At 37.0% G+C, this 13,315-nt stretch overlaps 1 protein-coding gene across 3 annotated transcripts in view; it reads right to left on the reverse strand.

Annotated features, from left to right (window-relative positions):
• Yipf7 (Yip1 domain family member 7) overlaps positions 1 to 13,315 on the reverse strand; it is a 35,613-nt gene that overhangs the window by 17,286 nt on the left and 5,012 nt on the right. For 2 of the 3 annotated variants that reach the window (XM_051165067.1, XM_051165068.1), the window contains exon 2: positions 2,847 to 2,963. In XM_051165067.1, the coding sequence (XP_051021024.1) occupies positions 2,847 to 2,963 (117 nt within the window). Of the gene's footprint in view, positions 1 to 2,846; positions 2,964 to 4,355; positions 4,485 to 13,315 lie in introns of those variants that run through there. The other variant, XM_051165069.1, reaches the window with a different exon arrangement.

Consider the following 13,315-nt stretch of genomic DNA (forward strand, 5'->3'; position numbering starts at 1 on the left):
TGATATTTGGGCCAAGCTGAGCCACACTGGTGCATTGTAATCATGGCTTTCCTCATTTAGTTAATGTCTATCTCTTTGTCATCTTGATTTCTCATAACTGTTTGTACATGAATAATCACACAGTGAAAAGAAGGAGGGTTTGGACAGAATGGGAGAGAAAGCTGTAATCTACCCATGGGTCCTGGCTTAAAAACAAAGCTTTAGTGTCCTCTCACTAGACTTCATTTTAGTCAAAAACACAGGTAATACTCAAGTAGAAATGCCATTTGGAAATGAGAATGGGTAAAAAGGATGGGATGTCACGAGGCACCTGCGACACAAAGCTTATCCATTTCCTCATTTTGGATTCTTATACTGACCATCCTGAAATAGCCTAATTTTTATTGTACTTGTTCAACCTCAAGCACACTTTTGCTATTTCTTTATCTCTCAGAGTATAAATAATGGCTGGCACAGTGGGAGATAGTTTCATAAACTCGCCATTTAAAGTTGTACCTTTCCCTACCATTTAGGAATGCAGTACCTGTTGCTCACACGTGTACAATAACCAGTTAGTTAAGAACAGGGTCCAAATTTCTCCAGACAGAGAGGAAACTGACCACTCTCTATTCCACTTGCACATGTTCATTCCATTTCATCTTCACTTCTGTAGCTTTAAGGTAATTTATCTACATGTAAAACAAACTCTCAATGATGCATATATCTGAAAGATTTGGTTAAGTGGTTATTTGGCCTAAATCTGTTGGGATGATACAGTCAACATATATCTTAGTGTGCCTACAAAGGTCCAGTTCTCTGCTATTATATAAACATTAGTATTAATAGAATCTGTTTTATGTTTTTTGCTTTATAATAAACCATATGTTCACCTTTATATACAAAGAACTTTAGACCCCGAAGCTTAAGCTGTTACTTACTAACTGACTGTGATGGTTAATATTCATTGTTAATTTGAATGGGTTTAGAATCAACTAAGAGACAAACATCTGGGCCCATGTGTGAGGGAGGGGAATTCTAGATGAAGAGACTGAGATGGAAACACACAGGCATATTTAGTGCCTCAGCACTCTGTGGGATGGGGTACAGTAATCTGAACAAACGGAGGAAGTGACATGAGCACCAACATTCATCTCTCTCCTTCTGTTTCCTGCCTATGGGCATAATACGAGCAGAAATCTCACACTATGTCCTCAAAGACTCCCCATCATCCTCCATGATGGATTCATGGTAGCCTCAAACCATAAGTCAAAAACAAACAAACAAACAAAAACAAAACTTTATGCCTTAAGTTGCTTTTGTGATTTTTTTGTGACATACAGCATCAAAATAAATAAATAAATAAATAACTGATTAGTAATTTTGAAAATAAGTCAAATTTATCTGTGTGGCTGGTTTCTCAAAATTAGTAGCTACCTCATAAGCTTGCTCAGGGCACCAGGGACATATTTAAAAAGTCTCAAGGCAGTTCTAAGCACACAAAAAGAGCAAAGCAAATGTTAATTATCATAAATGTTGAAAAACACGATCCTTATTCCAGTTCAGTAACCTAAATCCACAATACAGCATGCAGAAAAGCCAACGAGAACCAACAGCAATGGGAGAGCAGAGTGCACAGTCATGCTTACCCAGCACTTACATCGGGGTTTTACTTTAATGTATACTTTATTAAACATCACTACAATTGTTTCTTAGGAAATTCCACAAACTACATGTACCTCTGTTTCAACTGAAGAAAAGAAGTTGTCTTCTTAATGTCAAAGAGATCGTCAATGGCAGGTAGGACAAAATTCCTTAGTGAGCAGAGTTTTGTTTGTTTGTTTGCTTCTTTTTGTCACCAATAAAAGCAATTACTAAATATTTCATTATTTCTCTTCAAACTTCAAATTAAGATTCCTTCCCCCCTCTCGTGTATGTGTGAGTGTGTGTGTGAGAGTGTGTGTGTGTGAGTGTGTGTGTGTGTGTGTGTGTGTGTGTGTGTGTGAACACGCGTGCACATGTGGAAGCAGGGGTCAATGTAGAGTGTCTTCCTCAATAGGTCTCTGCCTTAGGTTTTCACAATGAAGAATCTCTCACTGGCTGGAGCTGGCTGATCTCTCTAAAATGGCGCCAAACCACAGAGAATTTCCAATCGCCACGTCCTCCATGTTGTGTTACAGATGCATCACACTTCATCCAACTTTTCTACAGGAATTCTGAAGATGTTAACTCAAGCCTTCACGATTTTACCAACTGAGGCGTCTCCCCAGACCTCCAAGTTAAATTTATCTCAAATCTGTAATACATCTTTCTTAAATTTTATTTTTGGTTTTTCAAGACAGGGTTTCACTGTGTAGCAAGAGCTCTGGCTGTCCTAGGCTTGCTTTGTAGACAAGGCTGACCTGGAACTCACAGAGATCCACCTGGCTGTGCCTCCTAAGTGCTGGGAGATGATGTGACTACAGTACACATGTAGAAAATTCTTATTTTTTTAATATGAAAATTATAAGGATCTTGAATTTCATCCTTATCTTGGTTTTATAGTGGTCTTAATTTCTAAGACAAATTAGATAAAATAAATGTTTTTAAAATAAATTAAATCTATTTTCAGCATCCTGATAACTATCAGGATCTTACGTTTTATTTTTAAAATAATAAAGAAGGCATTAACTTGGCATGAGCTCCAAGTCACAGAAACTGGGTAATTTCTCTGTCTGTCCTTTTTTTTTTTTTTTTTTTCATTTAGTAGGGATACTTCATTGACACTGTTCTGCTAACTTTGTCTTCCCTCAAGAAAACCTATCTACCAGGAACTAACTGACAGAACATTGATACTTCTAAAATTGGGAGCATTCTTACTCAATACTTACTGTCTGGATCCATAAGGATTTCCATAAGCATTAGAATCATTGTAACTCTGCTCCTGGTTATCAATGATATAATTAGATTGGTAAAAGTCCATGTCACACTGTCCCAGGTTTGACATCCTGAAAAAATTAAGAGTTTGTTTGTTTTTTACTTAGTTTATTAGCCAGTTAAACTTTTTGAAATATATACTGGAAATATACACTAGGATTAACTGAGGTGTAGTACTATCTAGCTTTCTATCAAAGACTAAGCCAGTGAATAAGGGAATAGCAGGAAATGTGTGGGAAAGTCACCTCAACTACTTTACTAAGTTTTCATGTTTTCTTACTGTGACTTCAATTTTTCTAAATGAAACCACCAATATTCTCTCACACACACATACCTCATTCTTAACAGTTTAGAGAAATGCTTAAATGTAGTGCGGTACATATATACTAAATTATCCTAAGCACTGCAAGTTTCTCACTTTAAAAAGATGTACAGGTACACAGGCACATACACACACACACACACACACACACACACACACGACACAAAGAAGGCAGAAAGTAACAGCTAATAATAATAATGTTTTTCATTTTTATTTTCCAAGAGACATACATTTTTCTAAATGTCCTCTTACTCCTCTAAACAAAAAGCAAACTATAAAATATTTTCTAATTCTCCTTGGGAATACCTGTTACGTATCTGCAACAATTTCTTCTCTTTGCCCAGGATATTGCCCATGAATGCTAGATGAGTCAGAGGGGGAAAGACTCCATATACTAGGCTAGGGACACACGTCTTTTACCTATGTCCACTCACTAATTAGCTAACAGTCACTTCTGGTAATTCTGAGTGCATAACCTTGGCTTAGACTAGAGCCCGGAACACCATGTGACAGGAGAGGTACTGGAAAGGCAGGGATGGCTACTGGGATAAAAATTCTACAAGAAGGCAAAGACTGCTGAATTGTTAATCCCATGGTTTTCGGCAGCCATTTTTATTTTAAAAGAGTGAATTTGGAAGCCACTTGGAATAATCCACTTAATTATAGTCATCTGTGGGATACTTCAAATAAAAATTTCAAGCTAAACTACATAAGACAGCTTTAACTCTAAGAGCTCCCTTAATCAGAAATATTCATCTTACAACCAAAAGCTCATGAAGTTATTCAATTCAGCAAAATACAGAAATGCTTGTTAAAGGTGGATCTAGCAATTCATATAGCTGATTTTTATAAATAAGGACTTTTTATTAGGGATGTACATGAAGTAGCTATGAGTTATGAATATTAAAATCAAGACATGGTAATAATCTTTTAACAAGTTATATAATATAAAGAACTTAAAACTTAATAGTGTATCTTAGTCCATTAAAAAGAAATGTTACTATGAAGCATAGAGTTATTTCTCTTGAGAATATCTAACTTTAGGTAACATGCCAAGCTACTTCACTTATTACATAATCCTGTTTTGCATTTTATTTAACTGCTAAGTGTTTTGTAAGCATCAGATAGAACAGACACATACCTGCCTCTATGTATGCGTGAGAAAAGAGCCTCCAAAAAACGTAGCTGTACTTGGGAAATTTAAACAAATCAGTGGGTGCAAAGATGACACACTGGCTATATTTAAAAGTTTCTAAATTTGTACTCTGACACAGTGGACAGATGACACAGCCAAGAAAGCAAGGCTGGCCACAACCAAATGCAGTATCTTATAACACTTTCATGGTTTATAAACACAACGAGCAACATACAGACGTAAATATGATATTGTGGAGAAATAAATCCAATATCCTTGTGTGCATGTCCCTTAAACTTTGGAACAAGATTATTTATTGGACGTAAGCCGGGGAAAGCAAAGGCTTGATGTGCTTTCTCCTACTCTGGTTTTCAGCCTAATAGGATTTACTAATAATCAGTGATATATATTACTTGAACTTAACATGAAGATCTCAGCACCTAAATAAAATTATATCATTTGTGCCAAATCTGACCATTTTTAGGAAAATGAATTGTGGCCTGACCTTGACTTTACATGCATTTAATTTCTGCAGCTGAGGTTAAGATATATTACTAGGATCTAGTTTTTTTGTATGTTTGTTTTGGTGTATGGGGAGGAACATTTGGAGCTTTGCGTGCAGCCAAAGTAGTTGACATCAGTGTCTTCACCCATCATTCTCCATGCTGTTTTCTGAGACAGAATTTTACTGAACCTGGCTAACCGGCTGTCTAGGCTGGCTGGATCATGCTGTCTCCATCCCTTGGCACCTGGATTTTTATGTAGGTATTAGATATCCAAACCCATGTCCTTGTCCTTGAACAGCGAGCACTTAACCATGTGCCATCTTCTCACCCTGACCTAGTGTTTCCATATAGAGAACACATTCTGTTCTGCTTTCAAGCCAAATCCAGCCACTGGAGGATTTCTAATTTACCCCAGTCCTGGAATGGTACATGGCTGTCTCCCTGTATTATATCACCAAGTTACTACCAAGAAACTTTGCTGTGGCTCCGACCCAGGTAAGCCATTATAGACAGCACTGTCCATTGCTCCTGGATCAGGTAACTTGGAGGGCCATTCCCCTCACAGTTTGCTTTCTGCTGAGTCTCCTTTGTTCAATCTTAGATTCCTTATATATCCAAATCCTGGTGTTCAAAAAATTTTAAAGATGTATTTGCTTAATAATTTCTATTTCTATATCACTAGTAAAGTAACATACATCCACACATTTATTGAGGACCACCTACTGAATACCAGAGTTTTCTCTTCTTATTTTGGAGATAGGGGTCTTGGATGGTCTAGTGTTAGGTAGACCTGGCTGGCCTTGAACTAACAGAGGTCTACTGGCCTCTGCCTCTGGAGGAATGAGATCAAAGGTTTAAGTCACCATGCCCAGACAGACTCCAGTCTTGAAGCATGACTACAAAACTTTGAAGCTGAATTCAAAGTTACATATTTTAGCACATATTATACTATATTTGTAATTAATAATGAATATCTCAGCATTATCTACAAAGTTTAGGTATAGGCAATTTATCTTCTGCAGCACTTTTCTGAGTTTTTACTTTGCCATTTTATAGAAAAAGGAATAAAGATGAATAATTTGCCCAAAGGCATCAGACACTAGAAGAGTCATTATTTAAAGTACAGCAGAATTCAAAGCTTGCATGGTTGACTTAGTTAGGATTTCTATTGCTGCATCAAAACAGTCTCTGCAACGTAGAGAGGAAAGGGTAGATTTGGCTTACACTTCAACAACACTGTTAATCACTGAAGGAAGTCATGACAAGAATTCAAACAGTGCAGGGACCTGGAGTCAGGAGCTGTTTCAGAGGATATGGAGGAACACTGCTTACTGACTTGCTCCCCACAGCTTGCTCAGCCTGCTTTCTTATAGAAGCCAGGATCTCCAGCCCTGGGATGGCACCATCAGCAATGGACTGGACCCTCCCTCTTCAATCACTAACTAAGGAAATGCCCTACCACCTACCTGCCTGTAGCCTAATCGTATGGAGGCTTGTTCTCAACTAAGGTTCCCTGTCCTATGACTTTAGCTTGTATCAAGTTTACATAAAACTAGCCGCACAATGATTACCCAAGATGATGTTAGAAATTAACCATGTGGAACATGAAGAGTAACGAGGGAAGAGGATCTTGGTGATGATCCATGAAAAGGCTCATCTAACTAGAGAGCTGACTGATGAGAAAGAAGGCTCATGGGAGGCTGTGTGAAGAACATTTCAAGCAAAGGCTATAAGATGACAAGGAGCTTGGCCATTTTGTGGTTAAGCATAAACCAATCTGAGAAGTAACTCTGAGCTACAGGAAAGTATAAGGAGATGATACTGAGATGTAGACCAGATCACAAGGGACTTGTAGGTCATGGCAAGTGATCTATAGATTGTGTAACTGAAATAAGATGCTATACAGGGTTTTAAGAAATAGAAAGCTGTGGTCAGTTTTATGCAAAAATGGGAAAGAGACTCTAATTTAGTGAAGACCATTGCAGTGACACAGCTTGAGGTGCTACAAAAGCCATGACAGCTGAAGGAATGAATAGCTGGACCATGAATGTCAACGAGAAGATCAGATGAGGGAGCACTGAGGGGAGGCCCATGAGGCAGAGAGCACTGAACAAGCACACGGTACAAAATACTAACTTTCATGATGGAGCTCTCATAAATATGTATAATTTTTCTGACCATATGATGGGCTTTGGTTTCTGTTAGATATGAAGGACAGACTTTGAGGATGATTTCTAGAATTTGGAGAACTGTACTGTCTTGATGGTATAGTGGTGAGAAAACATCCAATTTATGCACAAGAGCCACAATTAGATCATATTTTCTCTTTTTCTTTTCAAAATTCTCTTTTTTTTGTATAAGAGTAAACATTTTATTTTATTTTTTTTTTAATTTTTTTTTATTAATTTATTCTTGTTACATCTCAATGTTTATCCCATCCCTTGTATCCTCCCATTCCTCCCCCCCCCATTTTCCCATTATTCCCCTCCCCTACGACTGTTCCTGAGGGGGATTACGTCCCCCTATATATTCTCATAGGGTATCAAGTCTCTTCTTGGCTACTTGCTGTCCTTCCTCTGAGTGCCACCAGGTCTCCATTATTTCATTTTTAATGACATGTATCAATTTTATTCATCAATGGTGTCTAGTCTGTAAACAAACCCATATAATGTGATCAAACCAGGGAAACTGGTATCCAAGTTCCTTCTGAAAGACTATAGGTCTTTCCTCTTAACAACACAAAAATCAAGGAACATTTTTCCTTACAGCAAAATTTACTGGAATGTTTACAAAAGACATTTAAAATTTTATTCCATTTAGATAAATTTGAAACTTTTAAGACTACTCATTTTTAAATGCAATTTCCTTCATGAAAGCCTGGTTTGATTAAATGAATTGCAAACATACATCAACCAAAAATGGTATATAAAAATGAAATTAATCTAAGCCTCAAGAGTACTGTAGGCCATGAAACACTGAAGACCAAATGACTTCAATTTCCTGAGAAGTGCATTAACAGATCACTAATACAGATACTAGAATCCTTTAAAGCTATGCTTATAAATGCAATGTTTTACAAGTACAAAATGGTTTTAAATGTTTTCTCCATTAACAAATCATCTGACTGCTCTAGTGTGACTTAAAGGACAGAGTTTAGATCAATCAAAAAGACAGTTACAGTAATAATCACTGATCTTCCAAGTTTATCTATTTAAGTAATTGTTTCTTAGTTATAAATACCCCAAAGTGAATATGATCAAAGATCTCATGGGATAAAATGACCATGATGATCTCATGAACCGTTTCCCCACTTCACAAGCCATTTCTTTTACTCCCTTCTTTCGCTTGTTTCTTTTGTTTGTCTCATTCGCTCTCATGGGTGTGTAAAAGATGTACATATGGACAACTTTCAGAGCCCTGGGCCTTTCTTCTCAGCTCCAGGCAACCTACCTGATACACATTTCAAGCACAAGATAACCCAAAATGCTTTGTTTTCTCTCTCCTCCTCATTGTCTTCTCCGTCTCAAGAAATAATTCCAAAACACAGCCATTCATAGAAATGTAAAAACCATCTAACTTCTTAGTAAGCTCTATAAATGCTGATTCTCAGTTGTATCTCCCACCAGTTCCCTTTGCTTCTATTGCTGTCTTCCTGATTGAAGACATTACCTCCTGTTACAATTCTATTTTTTCTACTCTAATTCTTCAACAATAATTAACAATAAGCTGCAGAATGTTGGGAAGTAATATAGCCTACACAGGGAAGCTAAAAGCATCTTACTGCTACAATCACTCAGTAAAACCAGAAATGACCCCTCTGTGGTTGATAACTGCAGTGAAAACAACACTCACAGTCCCTTTCTATAATTTTTTCTGGTTTCAATTTTATTATATATTATTACAAATATATATTACAAATATTTATTACAAAGAGCTCAATATTTAAGGTTAAAAACATTGTTTTTCTTGTCTTTATTTTAATTATACTATTTTTCAAATATCATTTTTAATGTGATTTAGTATTCTTTGCTAATTTTATATATGTATATGAAGCATTTAGAGCATATCTTTGTCATTATGGAAAGGAAGATTTTTTTTTCAGGAATGTGGCCCATGGTAGGCTGCTCCTACTCCAGTGGATTGCCCTATACCCATGTGCGTATGGGCTGTACTAAAAGACTCAGTATAAGAAGAAGGAGGAGGGAGGGAAAGGAAGAGGAGGAGGAGAAAAAGAAGAGGAAGAAAGCGCATGAATTGTGAGGGGACATTGTGAGGGGACATTTGTAATTCAATAGCATCTTTTTGTTTTGTTTTTTGTTTTAATTTTTATTTTTTACATATACATTTATATTATGACACATATATACAATACACTACCTATAGCAAGAAGAACCATGACACAATCAGGAATTATATAAATGTTACATTCTTAGTGTTTTGGCTGTTTGTATTTGACAGCCTTGAAGAAAACCTCTTTCCTATCTTGGTGCATCTAACTTTCTGAATGTAAAACAATCTCCATCACATATTGTCATTATCAACTTAAAACATTAGCTAGACCTTAAAACATCTTAACCCCTAAAAACTAAGCTTGATTGTAAAACTAAGCTACTTGTCTTCAACTCCATCAGAGACTTGAGAAGGAATAAACTTGATTACCTGAGTATGCCGGGAGTGCAGGTTAGTAGCTTTCCAAATGAGAAGATGACAGAGACAGTTTGCTACCTGAAGAGTCACTCAATACTCCCTGTAATGTTGGAGCATCTTCTTCAGCCTTCTGGCCCAGTATATCTGACAGACATATTTGTGAGGCAGGAACTGTTGAGGCTACCCTGTCTTGGCAGCGTTCGGCCATTGACTCTGCTGCATTCAAGATTGCCCTTTTTTAAGGCAAAATTCTGTGTGTGGTAGAAATGAGGAAATTGTGCCCAGTGGCTTGTTTGCCACGTTTGAAGAAATCTCCATAAGAAGGTTCTTTGATGCTCATCATCCTTTTAAGATAGGCTGGGTGTTGCCAGACGTTAACCTGTCCAATTGTCAGTGAATCTTTAAAATAATAAAAACATTGTTAAATGCCATATTCTGCATGTCTCTGAGGTTTCTGAAGACCATATCTAACTATTCTACCTTATCTTTCTATAGACTCATATCTATCTGCTGCGCCTAAGATGTATATTCTTGTGATAAAAGTAAACCAGAAATTGACAATCCAATCACGGTTATGCCAATTCTTTAGCGTCTTTCATGGGAACTGTCAAATGCTGAAGAGACTGTTAGTGGTGCTACAGCTATATCTGCAACAACTCATTTTATACCTGACAATTATGTATACATATCATATTTAATTAAATGGTTGACTTGTAAAGGAATTCTAAATACCCAGAACCCAATATGTAAGTTGATGAAACGTCATGCTAACTTATATTTTCTTTGTTACAAACGACTTAAAAATTTAGTATCTTGATCATCTGAGATTTCTCTTGCAGCAGATGGGAAATATAGAGACCCACTACCAGACATTATGTAGAGAAAGGAGAGAGAGAGAGAGAGAGAAAGAGAGAGAGAGAGAGAGAGAGAGAGAGAGAGAGAGAGAGAGAGAGAGGAGAGAGAGAGAGAGAGAGAGAGAGAGAGAGAGAGAGAGAGAGAGAGAACAGAGAGAGAGAGAGAGAGAGAGAGAGAGAACAGAGACAGAAACACAGAGAGAGAAAAAGAGACACAGAGAGGCACAGAGAGACCTTGGAACACTGAGATCTGAATGTACTATCTCAATCAAATCCCTCCACTCAGAGCTCAGGAAACCCGCAGAAGAGGAGACAGAAAGAGTGTAAGAACTAGAGGGGCTGGAGGACACCAGGAAAACAAGACCCTCTAAATCAACTGAACAATCATCTCTGCTCATATGATCTGACAGAGACTGAGGCAACAAGAACAGGGCTCACATGGGTCTTTATCAGGTCCTCTGTGTATGTATTAGGGCTTTCAGTTTAGTGGTCTCATGGTATTCTGCTTGAGTGTGTGAATGAGTAGGTCTCTGGTTCTTGTGCCTGTTCTGGGGCTCCATTCTTCCTGTTGGTTTGCCTTGTCCAAATTCGATGTGGCAGTCTTTGTTTTACCTTATTATATTTTGTTTTGTTATCTCATAGAATCCTACTCTTTTCTAATGAGATACAGAAAAGTAGTGGATTTGGATGGGAGGGGAATGGAGAGGAAGTGGGAGGAGCAGAGGGACAGGAAGCTGTAATTATGATATATTATATAATAAGAACCCGTTTAAAATAAAAGAGGACATTTTAGTGGCATAAAATAGAAAATATTCCTTTCTAGCACACATCAGCAGTTTGGACAAGAGGAAGCAGAGATGATATTTTTCTGTTCCACAATCTCTATGGGCTCAACAAATATAAACTAGCGAATAAAAAAAATAGAATTTCTTTCTCTATCTTTTTGCTGTCAGCACTTCTCTCCTTGGCAGACTGTCCATATGAGCTCTTCCATCATCTCAACCTCAAGTTGGTAATTATTACATGGCAGTGGGCTCCAAAGACAAATGTTCCAAGTAACCCAGGCAACCACTAAATGACTTCATAGTGTTCCTTAAAGGTATGAATGTATTACTTCCATTGCACTTTATTGTTATCCAAGTCACTAAGGATAGTACATATTTAGTGCAAACGTATTGTTGTCTACTTGTTAAAATACTCGCAAAGGAAGGAACAAGATTTAATCGACCTCAAATTGCACAGTGCTTATTTCTAGAGATTTTTGTAGCCTAAGATTCAGGTCCCTGTTCCTATTCATTACTCAATGTCTCTAAAACTACTACAGTAGTTAACATTAAATAGCTAACACTGAATTCTGGTGATGTGAATGTACCTATTTGAAAATCCTAAGTGCTATTTATTTATATCCCCAGACTATTTCTTAGCTGCCAATCAACGAAAGGGCAGTTTTTAAAAAAAAAAATCTCTCGATTGATTAGTGGGTGGGATACCTTCCGATGAATTGTTGGTCCCAAAGGCCCTCAAAATAATGCATATGAACAGGGGAGTTCAGCTGTTCTCTGCCTTTTCTTGACACACAGAAACTAATAAATGAGTGTACGTTGTTCTGAAGCAATGCATACGCAATATAACGATCCTAATAGGCAGCGACATTTAATATCATTATGAGTTTATTAATCAACTTAATTTTAGTAGTTAAATGTGCAAGAACACTCACAAATATCTTGTTAAATCATTCATATACATACATATATATTGGTTTTTCGAGACAGGGTTTCTCTACGTAGCCTTGGCTGCCTGTCCTGGACTCACTTTGTAGACTATGCTGACCTCGAGATCTGCCTGCCTCTGCCTCCCGAGTGCTGGGATTAAAGGTGAGTGCCTCCACATCTGGCTAAAATTATGTAAGTCTTAACTTCTAGGAAAGCCAGATAGTTTTCCTGGAAACCAAATCAGTAGCCATTAAAACCCTTCTCTTGATGTATTATGATCTTGTATTTTCTCTCCAAATCATCTGTTCTCAGAAGAAAGATGGAAAAGATTCTATTCATGAACCCATCCATTACTTAGGTAACAAAGAGGCTCCTCTGGCTTTCCTCTTCCTAAAGTGGAGACCGTTATCTCTATAGTGACAATGTTTTGCCCCAGAGGCTCCCAAATCGTTGTTTTCTACAAACATGTGAGCTCACATTTTTCCTTTGCAGTACTTGGATATGTTGTTACTGATTCTATGTGACCTCAGGAAATTACTTAGCCCTTTTGTGACATAGTTTTCTCTTCAAAACACTGATAATTTTTGGACCACATGACCTTAAAACACACCTTCTAAATCTACTGAAATACTGCAAACAATAACCCTAAAAAGTGCTGTATCATTAATATGGTCACAGCAGAAATTCTGAAGGAGATTTATAATGGAAGGCTATTTGATGACTACCTGATGTGCTAAAAAAAAATTGCTAACTTTTTTTTTGAAAACTTATCTTTTCTGTTGTCTGAAGAGTCTCTTTGCAAGAAAGTTTTATGCATTTTTGACAGTTACTTTTCTCACGTTCCTAGTACAAATTTAAAATTCAGTGTTTATTTCTCATGTTCTTTACTCAAGATGTGACAATTCTCTTCCTTAAGAGCAAAAATAAATAAAAATTTTACAACTGCCACAGAGAAATAAACAAATTGTGAGAAGACTGTCCCTGAGGTAACTTGCTTTCAAATAAATGAATATTAATGTGCAGTGTTTAACAACATTAGAGGAATCAAAAGAGGTAAACTAGCCAATGTTATATAAATAATTATACACATGAAAGAATAAAATAAGTGAGAGAAATAAAAACAACGAAGTATGAAGAACCAAGCACTATGGGTTATTTTACTGGCCTCGAGTTCTGTCGCATTTAGGGCATCAAACTCAGAGTCCCCTCATTCTATGCAAGGGTTACAACTCCAACATTCAAAATGG

This window comes from Acomys russatus, chromosome 22, assembly GCF_903995435.1.
Source record: "Acomys russatus chromosome 22, mAcoRus1.1, whole genome shotgun sequence".
Taxonomy (NCBI): Eukaryota; Metazoa; Chordata; class Mammalia; order Rodentia; family Muridae; genus Acomys; species Acomys russatus.